The 24,839-nt window shown below is 40.3% G+C and overlaps 1 protein-coding gene across 5 annotated transcripts in view; it reads left to right on the forward strand.

Moving 5' to 3' along the window:
• The window catches only part of LOC138390546 (mediator of RNA polymerase II transcription subunit 18), a 108,275-nt gene extending 86,734 nt beyond the window's left edge, over nucleotides 1-21,541 (forward strand). For all 5 annotated transcript variants that reach the window (XM_069479647.1, XM_069479649.1, XM_069479652.1 and 2 more), the window contains 8 exons: nucleotides 630-1,227; nucleotides 1,918-2,099; nucleotides 4,782-4,935; nucleotides 11,849-11,904; nucleotides 13,709-13,770; nucleotides 14,954-15,091; nucleotides 15,614-15,690; nucleotides 19,314-21,541. In XM_069479647.1, the coding sequence (XP_069335748.1) occupies nucleotides 630-1,227; nucleotides 1,918-2,099; nucleotides 4,782-4,935; nucleotides 11,849-11,904; nucleotides 13,709-13,770; nucleotides 14,954-15,091; nucleotides 15,614-15,690; nucleotides 19,314-19,329 (1,283 nt within the window). In that variant the 3' untranslated portion in view covers nucleotides 19,330-21,541. The remainder of the gene's footprint in view (nucleotides 1-629; nucleotides 1,228-1,917; nucleotides 2,100-4,781; nucleotides 4,936-11,848; nucleotides 11,905-13,708; nucleotides 13,771-14,953; nucleotides 15,092-15,613; nucleotides 15,691-19,313) is intronic.
• Nucleotides 21,542-24,839: the final 3,298 nt, after the last annotated feature.

Raw genomic sequence — 24,839 nt, forward strand, 5'->3', positions numbered from 1 at the left:
TAGCTCACAGCAACCTCAAATTCCTGGGCTCAAGCAATCCTTCTGCCTCAGCCTCCTGAATAGCTGGGATTACAGGCATGTGCCACCATGCCCGGCTAATTTTTTCTATATATTTTTAGTTGTCCAGCTAATTTCTTTCCATTTTTAGTAGAGACGGGGTCTCACTCTTGCTCAGGCTGGTCTCGAACTCCTGAGCTCAACGATCCACCTGCCTTGGCCTCCCAGAGTGCTAGGATTATAGGGGTGAGCCAACACACCCAGCCGAACCCAGGAATTTAAGGTTGCAGTGAGCTATGATGATGCCACCGCACTCTAGCCTGGGCAACAGAGCAAGACCGTGTCTCAAAAAAATAAAATGAAATAAAAAGTTACCATATTTACGGTCATAGCAACGAAGTAAAATACTTACCAGAGTCTTCCTACACTTCTATACATTTATTAAGCCTTCTACTTGAGTAAATATAAATTTTGTTTCAGAATGAGGTATGTAAGGAGTAGCAAAGCCATAAAATTATATAATTTGCTTAAAAGATTAAAATTAAGTTCAGCTCTAATTCTAGTCCCTGGGCTGGTCCCTTAAGACATTGTAAAGCCATGTTAAATTGACATGTTAACTCTCTCTTTTCCAGCTGAACTGTCCCAAGCAATAAACAGTGGTACATTGTTATCAAAACCATCCCCACCCTTACCACCTAAGAGAGGTATTCCATCAACCTTGGTACCCACCTTGGAGTCTGCTGCTGCCATCACCACAAAAACACCAAGTGATCAAAGAGAGAAGAGCATGTACTCTGTAGGCTCTGAACCGCTGATGATGATCCCACCTCCCTCTCCGTCCCCGCCACTGCCTACTCATATACCTCCAGAGCCTCCACGTTCCCCTCCATTCCCTGCTAAGAGTTTTCCAGTTGTGCCAGAAATTGAGTTTCCACCATCCTTGGATCTACCCCAGGAAGTTCCCCAGCAGGAAGATCAGAAAAAGGAAGTCCCCAAGAGGATATTGGACCAGAGCTTTGGGGAGCCCCATATACCTTCTAGACTGCCTCCACTCCCACTGCATATTCGAATCCAGCAGGCCCTGACCAGCCCACTTCCCATGACTCCTCCCTTGGAGGGCTCTCACAGAGCTCAGTCCTTGCTCTTTGAGAACAGCGACAGCTTTTCTCAGGACAGCAGTACCCTGGGTCGGACCAGATCACTTCCCATCACTATTGAAATGCTGAAAGTGTGAGTACTTTAAAGTTTCCCTCTTGTTTCTCTTTCTTTACTGCAAGAAGCCCTGCTTGGAAAAACTTACTTATAAAAAGAAAATGTGAATAAATTTAAAGTACAAAGGGTACTTTGCCAAAAGGGTAAGTCCTAGAATTTGGACTTTTTTTTACCCTGCTGATTTCATTCTTCTTTTTTTTTTAATAGAGATTTCCATGATAACACAAACATTACAAACTTAAGTACATGAAAATTAAAACCACTAGCTTTATATGGTATAAGGAAGGCAGTGTATAACGTGGTGCTTAAGAGCGTTTGCCTGGAGTAAAATAGCCCTGGATTCAAATTCCAGGTCTACAAGCACTTTCAGCTTATGGTAGTATAAGTTAACTTAACGTTTCTGCTCTTTAGTTATCTCATCTGTAAATGGAAATGATGTATACTCTGTAGGCTTGTGAGAATGATATTAGGCAAATTCTGGAAAGCACCAGTGCCTAATAAGTGTTAGAGCTGGGACTTGAACCCATAGCCCTTTGATTAATAGCTGCTGAAAAGTTTCCTAGCAAGATCGTTAAAGTTAAGGGAGAGCATTATAAGTTATTAATATTTCATTCATGGACTTTTCCATAGTTATTTTACTCCTTTGTCTTACAAATCAGTTATCCTCTTTGTTTCTTAAAAGAAAATATAATTACGTTAATTTGTTAGTCCAGACGATGAAGAAGAGGAGCAGATCTGCCCATCTGCATTCAGTGAAGATGTGATGTCTACCTCAGTCATTCCTAAGCTACCGCAGTATCTGCAGGAGGAAGAAGAGAAGGAGAGTGACTCTGATTCAGAGGGGCCCATTCAGTACCGAGATGAAGAGGATGAAGATGAAAGCCATCAGAGTAAGAAGGGGAGAGAAAGGCAAAAGAGAAAATTCTTTTACAGATAAACCTATTTGCCGATCTTTGCAAATGTAAGATGAATGGAAACAGGCACTGTCTCCCATGGACTCATCTGGCTAAGTGATGTTGGAAACCACTGTGAAGGAGTCATTATTCCTGCTGTTGACTAAAGGAAAAGAAATCAAGCTTTTAAAGAATTAAAGTTAGGGTTTTTTAGAAGTCTTACTGAGAACCATAGAGTAAGGCCTGTAGCCCAAGAGCAGTCCTTTAGACAGCTCCAGCACAGTATATCAGCCTTTGCTTATATATAGGTTGTAGAGGTTCAGTACATGAAAAATCACATCGCACTTGCTTAGAAGTTAGATTAAAGCAGAATCACATCAAGGTTTGGGTGTAACAGTACATCTTGTTATAGGTTACAGAAGCATAATCACTAACCCTGTCGGATATTATGTCCAGGAAAAGCAAGGACTAGGGTTGTTTATCTTTTAAGGAATATAGTGACTCATGCAAAAGATGTAGGTGGCCCTGTCCTTTCTCCTGTTTTGTCTTCAAAGCATTTTTCCAGAGAGCTGCACATCTTAACAGCCAGGGGCTTTGTGAAATAATGCTGGCAAGCAGAAAAGAGCAAACGCGGCTGCTGCTTACGTTTGTTACTTTGTCTCACACTGCTGTCATCCTTCCGTTAAAACAAGTCGTAAGAGGGACCCAAGTAGATTGAGTCATTCAGGTTTGGGGATTTTTAATTTTTTTTTTTAGTTTTCAGTTTTATGGAGACATAATAGTTGTACATATTTATGGGATACATGTATATTTTAATACAAGCATGCAATGTGTTAATGATCAAATCTGGGTAATTGGGATATCCATCACCTCAAACATTTATCATTTCTTTGTGTTGGGAACATTCCAAATCTACTCTTCTGATTATTTTGAAATATACAATAAATTGTTGTTAACTAACAGTAGATCTTATTCCTTCTATCTAACTGTATTTTTGTACCCATTAACCAACACCTCTTTATCCCTCTTTCCACTATCCTTCCCAACCTTTGGTAATCACCATTCTAGTCATTGCCTCTGTGAGATCAATTTTTTTAGCTCCAACATGTGAGTGAGAACATGCAATATTTGTCTTTCTGTGCATTGCTTAAATAACACTTAACATAATATCTTCTAGTTCCACCCATGTTGCTGCAAGTGACAGGATTTCATTCTTTTTTATGGCAGGATAATATTCCATTGTGTATATATGCCACATTTTCTTTATCCATTCATCCATTGATAGACATTTGGGCTGATTCCTTATCTTGGCTATTGGAAACAGGGCTGCATGAGAACATAGATAATCTCTTGGATATGCTGATTTCCTTTGTTTGGGATATATACCCAGCTGTGACTGCTGGGTTATGTGGTGGTTCTATTTTAGTTTTTTGAGGAACCTTCATACTGTTTTCTATAGTGGCTGTACTGATTTCAGGTTTTTATTTGTTTTTTATTTAAAAACTATTCACGTTAATGGTATTAAAGAATATGGAATAGAGAGAGGAAAGTTGGCACATGGGCTAAGTTGAAAAGACAGGCCAGACGTAGTGGCTAATGCCTACAATCCTAGTACTTTTGCGGCGGGAGGATCACTTGAGGCCAGGAGCTGGTGACCAGCCTGGGCAACATAGTGAGACCCCATCTCTACAAAAAATAGAAAAATTAGCTGGGTGTGGTGGTGCACACTTGTAGTCTTAGCTACTCCGGAGGCTGAGGCAGGAGAATTGCTTGAGCCAGAGGAGAATTTGAGGTTGCAGTGAGCTATCATGATGCCACTGCACTCTAGCCTGGGCAACAGAGTGAGACCCTGTCTCCAAAAAAAAAAAAAAAAAAAAAAAACAGACAAAAGTGATACTTTCCTTTGGTCTAATCAACTTACTGTCACAGAACAGAGAAAAAGAAAACCGTATCCATGCCCACGAATCTTTGCAAATAATAGAATTCTGATTTATAAAAGTGAAAAAGCAGGTTTAAAAACAAATAGACTAGGCCTGTAATCTTAGCACTCTGGGAGGCAAAGGAGGGAGGATCACTTGAGGTCAGGAGTTTGAGACCATCCTGAGCAACAGCGAGACCCTGTCTCTACTAAAAATAGAAAAAAATTAGCTGGGCAACTAAAAATAGAAAAAATTAGCAGGGCATAGTGGTGCTCGCCTGTAGTCCCAGCTACTCAGGAAGCTGAGGCAGGAAGATCCCTTGAGCCCAGGAGTTTGAGGCTGCTGTGAGCTAGGCTGATGCCATGGCACTCTAGCCTGGGCAACAGAGCGAGACTGTCTCAAAAAAACCAAAACAAACAAAGAAAAAACAAATACATGTGTTAATGTGAAAGGCTTTGTGTTTTAATTTAGAGGGCTGTCCTGTGTTTAGATTGTTCTCTAGCAACTCTTAGTAAGGAGAAAAATGTAGAGGACCGGTAGAAGAGAAAAGATATCTTTTGCCCATCTGGGTGCATCTGGCTAAAAAAGATTTTTAGTTGCCTTCAACTTTACCCCCACCTCAATATTTGGCTGGATCACTTGAGGCCAAGTGAGAAGCAGGGAGTTATTTTTCACTCAGACTCTTGCTTAGCTCCAGGTGAGGTTGAGCCTTTGGTTCAACTCTCAGGCTTATGCATTTTTTTCTTCCTGTTGTGTAAAGGCGCTCTGGCCAACAAAGTGAAGAGGAAAGACACACTGGCAATGAAGTTGAACCACAGACCCAGTGAACCAGAATTGAACTTGAATTCGTGGCCTCATAAAAGCAAGGAGGAGTGGAATGAAATACGGCACCAGATTGGGAACACACTGATCCGGTAGGCCTTTGCTTAGATTACCTTGATTTAATTTAGTTATGCTGGTATATGTGTTACTTTGTGGTGGGGCATTCATTTATCTTTCTTTTTAAATGTGATTTTTAAAAATATATATTGGACACAATTGAATATCCTCTAAGAATTTAGAAATTAAGGAACTAGATGGCTCTGAGAGCCTTAAACTGTGAGATGGACACTTCATTTTGCAAAGGTTTCTAGGGAAGTCATGGTGGTTCCCAGGACAGCAAATCGCTTTTTTATCTGGGTGCTCAACCATGAGATGCCAACCCAATTAACAATCATAACCATATTTTTCATTATATTATCTATTTTACATGTTTCTTGTAACTGCCTTCTTTCAAAATGTTATTATATTTTTAAAGTCAGCTGGAACCAGAAGTATAGAGAAACTGAATGTAGGCTAGCTTCCTGCATATGTAATACCCATACGAGTCCAGGTATATAGACAGGTGTTTGCCCAGCACAGATGTTTTTCCCAGCAGGGAGAGGAAAAGGAGTTCGAAGTCCTGGCATAATTTCCTACAAAATAATTAATCGAAGATGTCCATTAATGAAAATATATTCTCTCCTACCTCAGAGACCTGGCTTTACAGTGTATGCTGTACATAGGGACAAGTTTGGCCCTTTGTCTTCCAATAGACATGTTTTGGATCCTGAAACCATTCTCTGTGACTTCTTAAACATATGGTCAGCCTGTATGACCTCTGTGGTCTGACTACTTTTAAAATTAAGGGAGATTAGAGGAAAGGGAAATAGAGGCCTTTCCTTGCTCGGACAGTGTCCATAACTCAGAGGTCACCAGTCTAGAAATCAGTTTGTTAAATGTCCATGAGGATGTGATACCGAAAGGTCATCTTAAGGAAGGTTGGGGGTCTGGCCCTTTACATAACTGCCCTGTGAGTTGTATTTAACTCACGCTAGTTTGGAGCCTGGAGCCTGGTGACGCAAAACCCTGCAGTTGGTTCTTGAAAATCTTAACTTGTTGATGTTCTTATTGTTACAATTAATATTGACAATTTAATTCTAAAAACATGGATTGCGTTGCATATAACTCACGCACAGAAAACAATAAAAAAATAACAAATTAGAAAGGATCATTTTGTTTTAATAAAACACTGTGGCCCCAGGGAAAAATTTTTTTTCTAGTGTGGCAGTCAGTGTGTTATGGTGCAGAGATTGTGTGTGTGTGTGTGTGTGTGTGTGTTAATTCATTCGTTTGTTCATTCATTTTATTTAAAAAAAAAAAACAGTTCAGACTTACAAAGAAGTTACAAGAATACCTGCCCTTCACTTAGAAGAGTGTTAACATTTCCATGTTTCCTTTAATGATTATTGTGTGCTTACTGTCTCTGCACACACATATATACTTTTTATTCTCTCTCAACTATTTGAGAATAAATTGCAGACATCATGATTCTTCTAAATACTTCAGCATGTCATCTTTTATGAACACGGGCATTCTCTCTTACATACCCACAGCATACTGACCAAATTCAAGAAATTTAACACCAATACAATATTTTTGTCTAGTATACCATCCACATTCAGTTTCATCAATTATTCCAGTAATGTCTTTACGGGCCCAGCACACTTGCACTGTGCTACTCTGCTATCTCCAGTAATGTCTTTAATAGCAGTTTCTTCCTCGGTCTGGTATCCAGTCTAGGATTTCATATTGTATGTACTTGTCATGTCTCTTTGGTCTTCTTTAATCTGAAATAGTTCTTTTTTTTTTTTTTTTTTTTTTGTTGAGACAGAGTCTCACTTTGTTGCCCAGGCTAGAGTGAGTGCCGTGGCGTCAGCTTAGCTCACAGCAACCTCAGACTCCTCGGCTTAAGCGATCCTGCTGCCTCAGCCTCCCGAGTAGCTGGGACTACAGGCATGCGCCACTATGCCCGGCTAATTTTTTCTATATAGATTTTTAGTTGTCCATATAATGTCTTTCTATTCTTAGTAGAGACGGGGTCTCGCTCAGGCTGGTCTCGAACTCCTGACCTTGAGCGATCCACCCGCCTCGGCCTCCCAGAGTGCTAGGATTACAGGCGTGAGCCACCGCGCCCGGCCTGAAATAGTTCTTTAGCTTTTTTTATTTATTTTCTGTTATGACATTATCATTTTTTTAAGAACACAAGCCACTTATTTTGTAGAATATCCCTAAATTAGAATTTTGTAATTGTTTCCTCATGATGAGATTGTGGTTATACACTTTTGGCTGTTGTCATTTACTTGTTTATTGTCTTCCCCATGCCATCCCATCTCATCCCCCAGCTCTGAGAGAGCAGGGAACTCATCCTTCTTGTCTACTGCCATACATATTCCCAAGACCTGGGAACAGTCTTTTTTCCAGACTCTTGGAAGACACGTTAGCATAGCTTTAATCACTATGTGGGAAAAACTAAAATAATCCTCCCTTCTTTCTATCAAGCTTTGCAAAGATTTTTTCCTAGTATAAAAGTAAAGAAAAACATGTTCATTATATTGTAGTTTGAAAATTACGAAAGAAGGGAAAAAAATAGGCCGGGCGCGGTGGCTCACGCCTGTAATCCTAGCACTCTGGGAGGCCGAGGCGGGTGGATCGCTCGAGATCAGGAGTTCGAGACCAGCCTGAGCAAGAGTGAGACCCCGTCTCTACTAAAAATAGAAAAAAATTATATGGACAACTAAAATATATATATACAAAAAATTAGCCGGGCATGGTGGCGCATGCCTGTAGTCCCAGCTACTCGGGAGGCTGAGGCAGTAGGATCGCTTAAGCCCAGGAGTTTGAGGTTGCTGTGAGCTAGACTGACGCCACGGCACTCACTCTAGCCCGGGCAACAGAGTGAGACTCTGTCTCAAAAAAAAATAAATAAATAAACCAGCCATAATCTTATGCCCTATAAACCAGAGTTCAGAAACTTTTTCTGTAAAGAACCAAACAGTAAATATTTTAGGATTGGCCGGCTACATACAGTCTCTGTCATTTTTTTTAAACAACCTTTAAAAATGTAAAAATATTTCTTTGCTTTCAGGCTCCACAAAAGTAGGTCTTAGGTTGGATTTGGCCCATGGGGGCTATAAATAAATACTCATAATATTCTTTTCCAGTGTTTTTATATGCATGTTTTACATCTCTCTGCATATACAAAAGTAATGAACTTTGGTCCATACTTTGTACCATATGTAAAAATTAGCTCAAAATGATCATAGACTAAAATATGAGAGCTAAAAACTATAAAAGTTTCTAGTAGAAAGCAGAAGATCTTTGTGAATTTGGGTTAGACAAAGATTTCTTAGATACAGACTTGAAAGCATGATTCATAAGAAATTGATAAAATTGCACTTCATCAAAATTTAAAACTTCTGTTTTTTAAGAAACACTGTTAAATGTAAAAATCCACAAAGAGGAGAAAATTTTGCAAATCATGTATCTGGTAAAGGTTTTGTATCTAGAATGTATGAAAAATTCTCAAAACTCAGTAAAACAACCAACCCAATTTTTAAAACTGTGTAGAAGACTTTAAGACACATCACTAAAGAAGGTATACAAATGACAAGTTTGTACATGAAAAGATGCTCAACATCACTCATCATCAGGGAAATGCAAATCAAAACCACAAGGTATCACCTCACACCTGTTAGGACAGCTATTATCCACAAAACAAAAAACCATGTGTTGGCAAGGATGTGGAGAAATTGGGCTTCTTGTATATTGTTGGTGGGAATGCAAAATGGTGTAGCTTCTATGGAAGATAGTATGGAGTTTCCTGAAAAACTTAAAAATAGAATACCATATGATCCAGCAATCCCACTTCTGGGTATTTATCCAAAAGAAATGAAATCAGAACCTTGAAGAGTAGCACTGTCACATTCACTAGCACTATTCATTAATAGCCAAGATGTAGAAACAACTTAAATATGTATAGACAGACAAATGGATTAAGAAAATGTATATACATACAGTAAGATATTATTTGGCCTTAATGTAGGAAATTCTGCGATGTGCAACAACATGGATGAACCTTGAGGACATAAAGATAAGTAAAATAAGCCAGTCACAGAAGGATAAACACTGTATGATTCCACTTCTGTGAGGTATCTGAAATAGTCATCTTCATAGAAGCAGAGAGTAGAATGGTGGTTGTCAAGGGCTGGAGGGTGGGAGGAGGGGAAATAGGGAGTTGGAAATCAGTAGGTATAAACTTCTACTTATACATGATGAGTAAGTCCTAGAGATCTGCTGTACAACATTGTACAGCAATATTGTACACTTAAATTTTTGTTAAGAGAGTAGATCTCATGTTAAGTATTCTTACCACAATAAAACAAGGATTGAAATTTTAACATAAAACATGAGATACCACCACAAGGCTACTAGGATGGCTAAGATTACACAATTTAAAAGACTTGACGGCTGGGCATGGTGGCTCATGCCTGTAATCCTAGCACTCTGGGAGGCCAAGACGGGAGGATTGCTTGAGCCCAGGAATTTGAGGTTGCTATGAGCTAGCCCAGCAACAGAGCCCAGGTGACAGAGTGAGACTCTGTCTCAAAAAAATAAAAAATAAAAATAAATTAAAAATAAATAAAAGACAGACAATACCAAGAGTTGCTGAGGATGAAGAGCAACTGGATTTTCCTACACTGGTGGTAGGAATGTAAAATAGAAGTACTTAGGAAAACAATTTGGTGGTTTCTATAAAAATTAAACATATCCCTATATATGACCCAGTCATTCCATTGGCTGTTATTTGTAATAGCCAAAAACTAGAAACAGCCCAAATATCCACCAATAGGTTAATGAATGAGCAATTTGTGGTATATTCATGCAATGGAATACTATTTAGCAACAAAAAAGAAAGAGCTATTTATAATATCACAATGTGGGTGGATCTCAATGATGCTGAATAAAAAGAAGCTAGACAAAAAAGAGCACATACTATATGAGTTCATTTTGTATAAAATTTTAGAAAATCTATAGTTACAGAAGCAGATCATTATTTGCCTTGGGTTAAGGAAGGTGAGATTATAAAACAACGTGATGAAATGTGATGGGGTTTGTAGATAGTAGAATTATGTCCCCCAAAAAGATATATTCAAGTCCTAGCCCCTAGTACTTGTTTTTTTTTTTGTTTTTTTTTTTTTTTTTTTGAGACAGAGTCTCACTCTGTTGCCCAGGCTAGAGTGAGTGCCGTGGCGTCAGCCTAGCTCACAGCAACCTCAAACTCCTGAGCTCAAGGGATCCTCCTGTCTCAGCCTCCCGAGTAGCTGGGACTACAGGCATGAGCCACCATGCCCGGCTAATTTTTTCTATATATATTTTTAGCTGTCCATATAATTTCTTTCTATTTTTAGTAGAGATGGGGTCTCGCTCTTGCTCAGGCTGGTCTCGAACTCCTGAGCTCAAACGATCCGCCCACCTCGGCCTCCCAGAGTGCTAGGATTACAGGCGTGAGCCACCACGCCCGGCCCCCTAGTACTTGTTAATATAACCTTATTTGGAAGTGGGGTCTTTGCAGGTATCCAAGTTAAGATGGAATCATTCTGGATATGGTGTGCTCTAATCCAGTGACTGGTGTTCTTACAAGAAGAGGGCAATTTGGATGCAGGCATAGACTGACACACACAAGGAGATAGCCATGTAACAACACGGACAGAGATTGGACTGATGTGTCTACAAGCCAAAGAACACCAAGGACAGTTGGCAGCTACCAGAAGATAGGAGAGAAACATGGAACAGATTCTCCCTCGGAGGCTCCAGAAGGAGCCAACATTACCAACACCTTGATTTAGGACTTCTAGCCTCTGGAGCTAGGAGAAAATAATTATCTGTTGTTTTAAGCTAGTTCATGGTAATTTCTTAGAGCAGCCGTAGGAAACAAATACAGGGGTGATGGATATGTTCATTCTCATGATTGTGGTGATGATTTCACAGGTGAATAATGTCAAAAGTTACAAAATTATGCATGTTAAATATGTGCACAATTGTACGTATTTATTTATTATTGTATGTCAGTTATGCCTTAATAAAACTGTTTTTTTTAAAGAACATTAAAAAAGGAAGATAGTGTTCAGAAAGAAAAATTTAAAATATATAAAGTTATAAATTATATATAGAATGGGGCTGGGAGTGCTTCATGCAGGCAGCCAAAGGGTTGAAAAATTAGCGGGTAGCTCAAATACTACCTGAGAAGTGTAAATTAAAGGTAAGAAATGAATAGCTTTCTGATTCCAGAAATGACAGGTTGTCATTGATAACATCTCAGAACTGTTGTTGCGATGAGAAACTTCATCAAATACTTTATATAGAGGACTGCAAATAAAATCATAGTGTTATAGAATATCAGCCAGAAAAAGACAAACTTAAATTTCAGTGTTTCTAAATCATTGGTTTAAAAATCCAAAGGGGTACATCAGAGTCATATGAGAAGGAAGTTTTATGTAAAAAAATATATATATATATATATAATATGTATGTATAAAATCTCATTCCTCATCCTGATTTTCTGAATCATAATTTCTATTAACATGCCTTGGGAATCTGTGTTTTTAACAAAGTCTCTACTGCTTTTGAAGAGGCAAATTTGTTTCAGAGCCACCAGTTCAGTCCAAACCTTCATTTTACAGATGAGGACACTCAGCATCTTTTATGGTGGTATCTCTCATTGATGTCAGAGCTAGAACTTAAATCCTGGCCTCCTGTTTCCACATACAGTTCTTTTTACAATGTGATATCTGTGTTAGCATTTTCAATGTGAAATTGTTTTATAAGCAAGCAGATAAATATATCAGTTTGGAAAATTATTGATTTCTTATTATGTAGGAGCTAATATAAACCATGGCCAAAAAAAATCTTTATAAACAAAATTGAGAAGTCTAACATAGACAATACCCCTATTTATCTCCTTTTTAGGCGACTGAGTCAAAGACCAACACCAGAAGAACTGGAACAACGAAATATATTACAACGTGAGTCTGGCTATGGAAATAAAGTTGTATAGTTTTTTTGATATGTTTCTGACTGTAATATATATAAAAGAGAAAAGAAGCATTTGTTAATATGACTAAGGAGAGAGTGTTCCAGCCAGGAAAGGACTATTCATATTTTTCCCCCTAAAGGAAAAGAACTCCCCCAAGCTTCCCGTGGAAGATGTCATTATGGTATTGTTTCGTGTACTGTGATACCCCAGAAAATTTTGTTTTAATGTTCTGACAGTATCCTGGGACTGCCTTGGGCATTTGGGAGGATTTGACAGTATGTGGGAGATGTGCCCAACTTTTCTTTGTCTTCAGGGAGCTAAGGTGGTGGCTGTGTATGTGGTGAAGACCTTCCTGTTCCAAGTGGAATCTAAGGGCTGAAGCCCAAAACAAGTTCCAAATGAAGCAGTTTTCCTCCCACTTTTAATCCCTTAAGACTTTCTTGCCTCTAGAGTCACAAAATAGGACCATGTATTTAATTTGCTGTCTGTGTAATTAACTTCCTGAAATAGCATTCTAATCCAATACTGATTTGATTTTCCAGAGTATAGAGTGAAATTTGGCCTTAGAAGCCTCATTGAAGAGGTTTAGGCCTTCCTGGGGTTATTTGTGGGCATGCTCAGTCTGACCAACCCATTCCCTGTTCTCTCACCCCTGTTTGGATATTCATAACTTAATCACTTGTAAATTTTAAAATGTGGGAGCCTTTATACACATATCACATGAAAATTGACGTGATCTCCATGGTCCATTCTTAGCAGGTACTCTTGAGCAAGAATCTGCAAGCTTTTCCTTAAAGGGCACATAGGAAATATTTTTGGCTTTATAGGCCAAAAAGTAAATGAATAACTATTTTGTAGGTACTTATAAAACCATTTAAAAATGTGAAGACCATTCTTACCTCATGGGCAGTAAAAATAAAGGCAACTGGCCAGATTTGGTACCACAGCTTGCTGATCCTTGTTCTTAAGATTTTGTTTTTGTTTTTGAGACAGGGTTTTACTCTGTAGCCTAGGCTAGAGTGCAGTGGCGCCATCATAGCTCACTGCAACCTCAACTCCTGGGCTCAAGCAATCCTCCTGCCCCAGCCTCCCGAGTAGCTGGGACTATAGGTGCACACCACCATGGCTGGCTAATTTTTTTATTTTTTGTAGACAGGGTCTCGCCATGTTGCTCAGGCGGGTCTTCCACTCCTGGCCTCAAGCGACCCTCCCGCCTCGGCCTCTCAAAGTGCTAGGATTACAGGCATGAGCCACTATGCCCAGCCTTAAGCATTTGTACCAGTTGACAAGAAAATTATCTTGATTAGCCATCCCCAAATTTTATTATGATTTGGACCTATAAGAAATATCTGGTGTGGCCGGGCACGGTGGCTCACGCCTGTAATCCTAGCACTCTGGGAGGCCGAGGCGGGAGGATCGCTCAAGGTCATTAGTTTGAGACCAGCCTGAGCAAGAGCAAGACCCCGTCTCTACTAAAAATAGAAAGAAATGATCTGGACAGCTAAAAATATATATAGAAAAAAATTAGCCGGGCATGGTGGTGCATGCCTGTAGTCCCAGCTACTCAGGAGGCTGAGGCAGGAGGATTGCTTAAGCCCAGGAGTTTGAGGTTGCTGTGAGCTAGGCTGATGCCATGGCACTCTAGCCCGGGCAACAGAGAGAGACTCTGTCTCAAAAAAAAAAAAGAAAGAAAGAAATATCTGGTGTGATTACTAAAAGTTTGATATGCAAATTGAAAAGATACCTGCAGCCATTTTGAAGTAATATTCTTTGTTTCCGACTATCAAATATAGCTAAAAATGAAGCTGATCGTCAGGCAGAAAAACGAGAGATTAAACGTCGCCTCACTAGAAAGGTATTGCTGCCCATGTGTTCAGTTGACTATGTTGTATTTGAATGACCTGTTTGATTGGAAATAAATGAATTTGACTCCAAGTGCCATAGGTTGTTATGAAAATATACATGATGCAAATATAGAAAATAACATCAAGAGGTTTTTTTCTCATTTTTAATATCTCACACAGGCCTAGCCCAAGGTGTCCAATAAATGTTTGACAAAACAAATTTTGACCTTTTATTTGGTAGTCCTGTGATTTTGATGTAGACACTAAAACTCATTGATGTGTAGTGACAGTAACTAGAGGAGTGTGTAGCATTCAATTTTGCAAAACAAACTGGTTGTTTTCTAATCACGAAAAGAATTTAAATAACCCTGAGTAGTAAAACCTGAAAAGTATGAAAAACCATGATTTTCTCATTGGTCCCAGATCAAGTAGGATAGAGTCTTTTCTTAACTAGACCTGTGTTAACTTTTAAGCCCAGGGATTAATTCTTTTCTCCTTTCCTTCCCGCCATAAGTTTGTGAATACCTCCTGTAGGTTCTGATTTGGTCTGAGTTCTCTAGATATTTATTAAAACTTATAAGAATCCCCAGGAGAGCAAAGGATCTATATACTCTTTTCTTGATTTAGCCCATTTCTTCCCTCGCCAGAAACAGAGGAATTATTCTTGATAATTAGAAGCCATGGCTGGATTTAATGCCTTCAGACTGAGCAGGTTACCTTATTGTGCAACCTTAAAGCATAATGTGTTCCAGAATCTGCTATCTTGGGCATTACTCATGTTGAAATAAAATTTACAGGAGCCTTGCTACCCAAAATGTGGGCCATGGACCAGGAAACATTGGCATCACCTGGGAGTTTATAAGAGATGCTTAATCTCAGGCTCTACCTGAGACCTGCTTAATCAGAATCTACACCATAACCAGATCCCAAATGATTTGTATGCATATTAAAGTTTGAGAAGCACTAGATTATAGCAGTGATTTTCAGTCTTAGCTGTGCATTGAATGGCTTAAAGAAAAAAGTCCTGTTGCCCAGAATCTTTGGGGGATGGGACCCAGGAATCAGTAGTGCTTAAAGCTCCTCAGGTGATTCCAATGTGCGATGAAGGTTGAAGTACTGAGTTAGAAGCAATTTGAATGAAAGATTGATACCTAATTCCTGGCTTAGTGAACTAAGAGACTCCATTTCTTTCAGCTCAGTCAAAGGCCAACTGTGGCTGAACTACTTGCCAGGAAGATTCTGAGGTTTAATGAATATGTGGAGGTAACAGATGCTCAAGATTATGATCGGCGAGCCGACAAACCTTGGACCAAACTGACCCCTGCTGACAAGGTACCTGGAAAGCGCTCTCTTGTTCAGGCATTCTCTTTCTTTTTCTCTTTTATTTGAAGGATGCAAGATACTAACTAGAAGGGAGAACTATAAACAAAGCTTCTAGTTTTAATATAATGTTAAATTTGAAATGAGGATACAAAATGCCAAGTTGTAGAAACCAAAACTTTATACTAATGACTCCATCACCAACACTGAAGAAAACAAAATCCCTGCTATTTAACAGTCATTATGTTTGGTTGGAGGGACTGTGGGTTGTATATTTTAGTAATTACCCATATTTCACTTTTATAATGAGAAAAGCATTTTTGCATGCTGTGAAAACTATTAAAGCTACAATCTCTTTCAGGTTTTTCACCTATTTTGATTAAACTCAAGATTTTATATTTATTATGAGATAAATGGTGTCCAGGAAGGTGATGTGTGTATTGTACTCAGAGCACAATAGAGAATAGGTGGGAAGTCACACTGCTATAGCACAGCAGCCAGAAGAAGCTGAAACATTTTGTTTCTATTCCACAGGCTGCCATAAGAAAAGAATTAAATGAATTTAAAAGCTCAGAGATGGAGGTTCATGAAGAGAGCAAACATTTTACACGGTAAGGTCCAAAAGACCCAGTACTATGAGATAAATAGAGCTTCCCCCCAAAAAACCAGAGTTTTCAGATATGAACGGCTCTAATGACATTGATAAAAAGGAGGACACACAGTGTTGAGGACAAGAAGACTACTTTCAGAGAAAGGGATGAGAAGTAACAGACAATAGTGAATGCCTAATTTGAGTGTGGCACTTTATGTATATTATTTAATCCTTGCAATAAATCCACAAGATCTGTTAATGTCCCTATTTTATCAGTGAGAAAATGGAGGCTCAGAAGGGTTAACTTGCTTGACTTCCTAGTAAATTACAGAATTAGGATTTGGAGAAAGGAATGAATGACTTCAAAGCTTTGGGGTGCTCTCTTCCTTGCACTTCACTCTCCCAGGTTATGAATAAGGAGATTGTGCTAAGTTAGACAAGACCTTGCCCTTTCTGGTTTCAGTTCTGTTTAGCACAGTTGATCTTACCAACTTAGTAAATAAACTTCATTTTAATTAGCTGTCTTCATGAAACAGCCAAGAAGTATTTTGATTTGGAATTACTATTGTGATTAAGAATAAGAAACTACAATATCTAAAGAATCAGCTAGCGACAAATTGCAATCAGTTAAAGTATCTTTATATGACTCTCTCAGAACATTTATGAAAAGACACTAAATGAAAGAACATATAATGACAATTACAGACCTTGGTATAAAGGAACAAGCAGAGATGGAAAATAAAATGTTAAGTGTTTTTTCATCACCATATAGACAAATGGTTATGTTGATTACCGAATCTTTTTGTACTGAACGTGATAGGAGTGGAGAAGACAAATTCTTTGAACAGCGACTGGTCCGATCGTAGTGGGTTATCAGAAGTTATTAACATTAGTGTCACTAAAGTTGGTATTCAACCCCACTGCTGAATTTGACTGGCTTTAAAAAAAGAAAAGAAAAAAATTCTTTGAACAGCAATGACTCTATTTAGAGCACTGTAATATGAGCACAAATGAAAACCATACTTGCCTACATGGACTTCTTAGTCTAATCTGCAGAAGACCTTTTTATTACTAAATATACTACAATTAATATGATAAATGCCTGAGTTAGTCTACCAGGATTCATATCCAAACTCTACCTCCATCCAAAATCCTGGCTGTGCTAGCGTTAGCTATGTTTGTAGTGGTAGTAGTAGTAGTAATAGAGTGCTATAGTGAGCAAAGCAAAAGAATAGTTTTTGCCAAAGGAAAGAGCCATAAAGAATGTGACATTTAGGCTAGATCTTAAAGCATATAAACAAATTTATCTGCAGAAGAAGGAGGGAAAGAATATTGCAAGCAGAAGGACCAGCATGAGCAAGAGTATGGGAGGTAGAAAAGTGCATGGTGTTTCTGGGTAACAAAAGATGTAGCTGGAGCAGGATTTGTGGGGCAGTGTGGTAAAGATAAGCCAGAAAGATGGGTTCCGGTATCACTTTGAAGAGCTTTGACTATTATGCCAGAATGTTGGAACCATTAGAAGTTTATAAGCAGGGAATCTGTGTATTTCAAACAAGCTCTGAAAAAATAAATACATACATGCATACAAAAACAAGCTCTGCTGGAACTGTGGAAGGTGATATGGAAGGAGACTAGCAGCAAAGAAATCATTCAGGAAGTGACTGGAATAGTCATAGTGGGCTGGTCTGAGTACAGTGATATTGACAGCTAATTGATCACAACCAGTCACAGATTCCTTTGTTCCTTCTCTACTCCCACTGCTTCACTTGACTAGCCTAAAAGAAAAAAAATAGTCATGGTGAGCATAGTGGTAGCTCAGACCAGGGAAGTAATAGTGAGAATGCAAAGGGATAAATTTGAAAGACATTTCAAATATAGAATCAATAAGATTTGGCAATTTGTTGGATTCCAGGGATGAAATAAAGGAGTAATCAAAATGACTCTGAAATTTCTAACTTGTATTTTTTGAGATCTATGAAAGTGATAAGGAGTTCAGGTGAACAGTTTATTCAACAGATGTTTACTGAGCACTTACTACAAGATAGATAAGTGCTAGGTCCTTGGGATACAGCAGGAAACAAGATAAAAGTTTCTATCCTCAATGAGCTTTTATTCTAAAAGAGGAAGGCAGACAATAAAAAGCTAGAAAACAAATCATCTATGTTGAGTGTGATGAGCCTGTGACACATTGAGATGGAGATGCTAGAAGACAGAAATTCAGTCTAGGGTCCAGAAAGAAAGCAAGGTCTAGGGCCGGGCGTGGTGGCTCACGCCTGTAATCCTAGCACTCTGGGAGGCCGAGGCAGGTGGATCTCTCAAGGTTAGGAGTTCGAGACCAGCCTGAGCAAGAGCGAGACCCCCGTCTCTACTAAAAATAGAAAGAAATTATCTGGCCAACTAAAATATATATAGAAAAAATCAGCCGGGCATGGTGGCACATACCTGTAGTCCCAACTACTCGGGAGGCTGAGGCGGTAGGATTGCTTAAGCCCAGGAGTTTGAAGTTGCTGTGAGCTAGGCTGACGCCACGGCACTCACTCTAGCCCAGGCAACAAAGCAAGACTCCGTCTCAAAAAAAAAAAAAAAAGAAAGAAAGCAAGGTCTAAAGACACAAATGAGAGGAGACAGTGGACCTTTAGGAGGGAAATTGTTTTTTATTTAAATGGTAGACAGGTTGGGCGTGGTGGCTCACGCCTATAATCCTAGCACTCTGGGAGGCCAAGGCGGGAGGAACCCTTGAGGGCAGGAGCTGAAGACTAGCTTGGGCAACATGGCGAGACCCTGTCTACAAAAAATAGAAAAATTAGCCAGCTGTGGTGGCATGCACCTGTAGTCCCAGCTATTTGGGAGGCTGAGGCAGGAGGATCACTTGAGCCCTGGAGTTTGAGTTTGCAGTGAGCTATGATAACGCTACTGCATGCTAGCCCGGGCAACAAAGTGAGACCCTATCCAAAAAAAAAGAAAAATTTTTTTAAAAAGAATAAAAAGCAAAGAGTGGACAGAGAAAAATGAACCAGGACAATATACTGAGGAAGAGCAATTAAAGAAGAAAGAAAACTAGGGAAAAGATAGTGTTACAGAAGCCAAGAGAAGAGAGTTTCAGAAAAGAAGGAAGGGGCCCGGCGCGGTGGCTCATGCCTATAATCCTAGCACTCTGGGAGGCCGAGGCGGGTGGATCGCTCGAGGTCAGGAGTTCGAGACCAGCCTGAGCAAGAGTGAGACCCCGTCTCTACTAAAAATAGAAAGAAATTATATGGACAACTAAAAATATATATATACAAAAAAATTAGCCGGGCATGGTGGCGCATGCCTGTAGTCCCAGCTACTCGGGAGGCTGAGGCAGTAGGATCGCTTAAGCCCAGGAGTTTGAGGTTGCTGTGAGCTAGGCTGACGCCACGGCACTCACTCTAGCCCGGGCAACAGAGTGAGACTCTGTCTCAAAAAAAAAAAAAAAAAAAAAAAAAGAAAAGAAAAGAAGGAAGGGGCTGAGGAGTATCAGGTGCAACAGAAAGGCCAGATAGAATTAGAGCCAGAGTAGAGGCAGTTCTAATTAGGATATAATGTTTCATTGCTACTGATATGATAATAGCAAAGCAATGTACATTATCTGGTAACTTGTCTCTTTTTGATCATCTCTTTTAGCTACCATCGTCCTTGATGCCAAAATTTGAAAGATGAACTAAACGACCCCTCCAAACAGGGCTGCTTTGCCACTTCAGTCTCCAGAGTGACATATGGAGTGAACTTGAGCACTTCCCAGCACAGCCAGAACTGCGTCCTCTGGGATCTAGTTCTGGGGTGAATAGCACTTCTATGAATGTAGCATTTCACTGGAACGGATTCTCATGTGCTGCCCCTGGGGCAAAACTGAACATTTGTTAGTGCTTTTGAATCTTTTGATATCGCAGCACACTCGAGGGTTTTTTCCCTCACCAGCCACCAAAGTTCTAGACCAGTTGCAGGTTCCAGGTTTTATTAGCTGTACCACACCCTCTCCCCAAGATGACTGCCTGTGCTGAGGCACAGTTTACACCATTAGCCTTACCTGCCCTGCCCTGGGTGTGGGACCTACTTGTGCAGGTGCTAAATTCCAGCCATTAAATCCAACTTGTGGTAGGAAAAACCTTCTGGAGGCTCCCAACCTTCTGTTAAAGGGGTCCCCACCTCCAGGAAAAGCCTTCATGCCACACTGGCATGTCAGATGAAAGCATTGCACTGTACCTCTTGTGACACAGCAATATAGTCTTCAGGCACCCTAGCCTGAGAGGAAGCTCAGGATCTGACATGTTCCTCATTCTTTCATGTCATCCTGATTATTAAAAAGTGATCTTAAAGTAATGGGAACTTATGTTCTTCCTGTCTGTTAAGCAATCTGAGCTACAACCAGAATCCATGTTGGTTAAATGAGAAAGCATATATATTTTCTATATACAAAAACAAGAAAAGGCCTTAGTATTAATGCCAACTTGGCAGAAAACTGACTCATGGCTTAAATTTTGTAGGCTATTGTCCTTTTATTGTACCAGATGATATTCTAAATCATTTTGACCAATAAATGTATTCTCCGTAAAGCAGAGTTTTAGCAACTCTGTGAGAGCATTTGTGAGCTGTCTGTCCTCACACTTCCAGCCAGAATCACAGCAAGATGCTAAGGGATGTGGGGCGCTAGATCGGGAAAGGTCTTTGGAGAAGCAAGAAGGTGGCACGATCATGGTCCACTGCCCCCTCTTCTTCTCTGTGCTGTTTGCCCCCCGATCCCTCTTCGCTCCAGCACCCATCCTCCTGCTCACCCCCTCTGGCAGCTTCCACCTCATCACCCTTCCTCTTCCACACTGTAGCCGCGTACTTGGTGCCTGGGCATTGGCTCGGCACCCCTCCCCTTTCTGTGTTTGTAATATACATTAATATGATTTCCTAAAACAGAAAATTTCGTTGCTTTGTTTGAATTTGTATTGAAAACCATACAGCCTCACTATTTCCCTCTAATTCCCATCCACACTATAAGTAGAAGAAAAAAAAAGTTTTTATTTAACTGATGAATGTGGTTTTTTGCCTTCACTTTAATGTTCAAGAAATTGTGGCTATTTCATGGATTTATTCTGATTTATTCTGCAGGTCCCTGTCATTTTTTTCTGTTATATAATCTTTCAGTAGGTTTTTCTCCTTTCACATCTACCTAAGACTTACTGAAGAAGCAGAATATCAGATCAAAACAAAAAATCCAAAGTGACCTTAAAAGGCAGTGTCTTCTCTGTATAGGGAAAGGGGGGGGAGGTTGGGATTTCTCAGTTATTGTCAAATGTTTTATGGCTATGGAAATAATACTGGATCCACATCTCCTTGAAGTTCATTAACACTTGGGATAACTGAGGGAAGATGAGTGATGATTCTACTAATGATTCCTCTATTAGAGGTCTGGATATAAGATAGCCACACTTTAATTGCTAACTTGACAACTTCTAACCATTCTATCTTGTTGGTTTGGAGACTGCTTATGCCAGCATTCTCTGTGGCCTGAGGTGACATTTTCAAACCCTTCTTTCACTGCCTTTCTTACCCTTAATGTGCCAAGCCTGAAACAGGATTTGATTTCCTGAGCTACTGGTCTGCCTTCTGTGTGCCACCAAGGAATCTGGTTAATCTTTCATCTCATTCAATGTTCTTTTGAAATAAGACACTTTGGGGGTCAAGTCTGTTCAGGTGTTTGTTTGTGTTGTATATATAAAAATCGATTCTGTGTTCCCTTTCTACGTAACTACCAACTTACATGGAAACTCACAATCATGTAGAGAAGAAATAAAAGTCTGGTGTATTGTACTTCAAGATGCTTCCCTGATGTACAGAATCTCCTTGTAAAATAAATAATTGCATTGTATATCAGTCTTCCCATCAATATTAATTATTAAAGTATTTTAGAATTTTAAAATTCCAAACTATACTATTCTGGTGTGAGGTATTTTTTTATGTTCTACTCTATTCCAAAAGATCAAAGCCAGCTTAAAAATGATAACCTAAAATATTGCTAATGACCATAAGTGAGAAGTAGATGAGGGGGGTGGAAATAATAGGACATTAGGCCGGGCGCGGTGGCTCACGCCTGTAATCCTAGCACTCTGGGAGGCCGAGGTGGGCGGATCATTTGAGCTCAGGAGTTCAAGACCAGCCTGAGCAAGAGCGAGACCCCATCTCTACTAAAAATAGAAAGAAATTATATGGACAGCTAAAAATATATATAGAAAAAATTAGCCGGGCATGGTGGTGCATGCCTGTAGTCCCAGCTACTTGGGAGGCTGAGACAGGAGGATCGCTTGAGCTCAGGAGTTTGAGGTTGCTGTGAGCTAGGCTGACGCCACGGCACTCACTCTAGCCTGGGCAACAGAGTGAGACTCTGTCTCAAAAAAAAAAAAAAAAAAAAATAGGACATTAAATGTAGCCAGAGGTATGAGGGTCATTCATGGTTGTTTCTGTCTGTGCCCAAACATGGAAAAAGAATAGGCTGCAGACAGGAGAACCAACTGTGAACCCCATACCTGCCACGTCTTGTGCTAGGAGCTTTATCCTATTTAGTCTGCCCCTGGCCTGTTAGGTAAGTGGTTTTACCAATGAAGAAACTGAGGTAAAGTTGCTTCCCCCAGGTCAAAGCAAATTATATAATCACTCTTTGAATATATTCAAGAATAAGCACTTGCATCCCAGGATTTATTCAATATGGACCATATATAAATAGACCTCAGGCTGACATCACAAAAGGACAGTAGTACTTCATGTCCTCTTTTCTGGCAAGCAGCCCAGTTTCAATCCAGGTGGCCTCAGCAATGACTCACTTTCTATTTGTCACTGTAGAGACTGGCCTTTTTCAGTGCATCACACTTTACCAAGAGTTAAAAGAAACCATGAGTCAGAACTGCTTATGTCATCGGATTCTACCTACTGATTTCCCTTCTAGTAGCCCTCCAAAGAGGCCTCAGATTGCTATTGCCTTGTGAGGTTAAAGTGTCTCCAGGAGGCTGTTTTGGAGGTATACATTGCCCAGTGTTTGCTGAAACAATGAACGAATTTTGAGTCTTTGCGGATGTAGATAGGAGAGGAAAGTTTGGAAAACCACTATCAGAAAGGGGAGGTCCTGAGCCAGGCATGGTGGCTCACACCTGTAATCCCAGCACTTTGGGAGGCTGAGGCAGGGGGATCCCTTGAGGCCAGGAGTTCAAGATCACCCTGAGCAACATACCAAAACCCATGTCTACAAAAAAAAATTAGCTGGGTATGGTGACATGTGCCTGTAATCCTAGCTACTCCGGAGGCTGAGGTGGGAGGATTGCTTGAGCCCAGGAGTTCCTATGATGAGGCCACTGTACTCCAGCCTGAGCAACAAAGCAAGACTCTATCTCAAAAATAGTTTTTTAACAAGGCAGGTCCAATGGATATTGAATGTGCAGGGAATGAGATAGGAGGTATACTTATAAAAGATGAGAGTATACAACAAAAGCCTAGCCCTGAAGCCAAAACACGGCCTAAACCACTTCTCAAGGTTCTATTTAATTCTAGTCCTAGTTCTCTCTGCTCTGGGAATTTAAAAAAAAAAAAAAATCCAGGCCGGGCGCGGTGGCTCACGCCTGTAATCCTAGCACTCTGGGAGGCCGAGGCGGGTGGATCGCTCGAGGTCAGGAGTTCGAGACTAGCCTGAGCAAGAGCGAGACCCCGTCTCTACTAAAAATAGAAAGAAATTATATGGACAACTAAAAATCTATATAGAAAAAATTAGCGGGGCATAGTGGCACATGCCTGTAGTCCCAGCTACTCGGGAGGCTGAGGCAGTAGGATTGCTTAAGCCGAGGAGTCTGAGGTTGCTGTGAGCTAAGCTGACGCCATGGCACTCATTCTAGCCTGGGCAACAAAGTGAGACTCTGTCTCAACAAAAAAAAAAAGAAAAAGAGGGCCGGGCGTGGTGGCTCACGCCTGTAATCCTAGCACTCTGGGAGGCCGAGGTGGGCGGATCGTTTGAGCTCAGGAGTTCGAGACCAGCCTGAGCAAGAGCGAGACCCCATCTCTACTAAAAATAGAAAGAAATTATATGGACAGCTAAAATATATATAGAAAAAATTAGCCGGGCATGGTGGCGCATGCCTGTAGTCCCAGCTACTCGGGAGGCTGAGACAGGAGGATCGCTTGAGCTCAGGAGTTTGAGGTTGCTGTGAGCTAGGCTGACGCCACGGCACTCACTCTAGCCTAGGCAACAGAGTGAGACTCTGTCTCAAAAAAAAAAAAAAAAAAAAAAAAAAAAAAAAAAAAATCTAGCCCTAGGAGGCAGAAAGGGAAAACCAGGAATCACCAGCAACCTGGACCTTTTGCTCCATCTGTCTTTTCGTGTGAATATTGATAATTCTCTCAAGAATTTTGCTTCCTGGACGGGCGCGGTGGCTCACGCCTGTAATCCTAGCACTCTGGAAGGCCGAGGCGGGTGGATGGCTCGAGGTCAGGAGTTCAAGACCAGCCTGAGCAAGAGCAAGACCCCGTCTCTACTAAAAATAGAAAGAAATTATCTGGCCAACTAAAATATATATAGAAAAAATTAGCCGGGCATGGTGGCGCATGCCTGTAGTCCCAACTACTCGGGAGGCTGAGGCAGAAGGATCTCTTAAGCCCAGGAGTTTGAGGTTGCTGTGAGCTAGGCTGACACCACGGCACTCACTCTAGCCCAGGCAACAAGGCAAGACTCTGTCTCAAAAAAAAAAAAAAAAAAAAGAATTTTGCCTCCTGTGTAGAGCATAGAGGTCATCTGACAGGAACAAACACCTTTAATTTCCCTCCATTTGGCACCTAGAAAACACACACACACACACACACACACACACACAAACATTTAATTCTTACCTCTTTCCTACCCCTGCCAAAAGAAACAAGAGTCATCTCTTGACTCTGTTTTTGCTTCAATCTATTGCCCTATCACCTGCTTTTCCTATACTCCCTTCACATAATCGATCCAATGTTAAACACCTTAAATTCCTATGCCAGGCAGCTGAGCCAAGTGGTTGACAGAGGGGAAAGAAGTGATGGAGATGTTACCTGAACAGGTTTCTTGGCATTAGTTTATGACCTCTGGTCCGTACCCACTGTTTTCCCTATCTAAAACCATATTCACTCAACTCATTAAAATCTAAACTAAATCTG

The sequence above is a fragment of the Eulemur rufifrons genome, chromosome 8, assembly GCF_041146395.1.
Source record: "Eulemur rufifrons isolate Redbay chromosome 8, OSU_ERuf_1, whole genome shotgun sequence".
In the NCBI taxonomy this organism is placed as follows: Eukaryota; Metazoa; Chordata; class Mammalia; order Primates; family Lemuridae; genus Eulemur; species Eulemur rufifrons.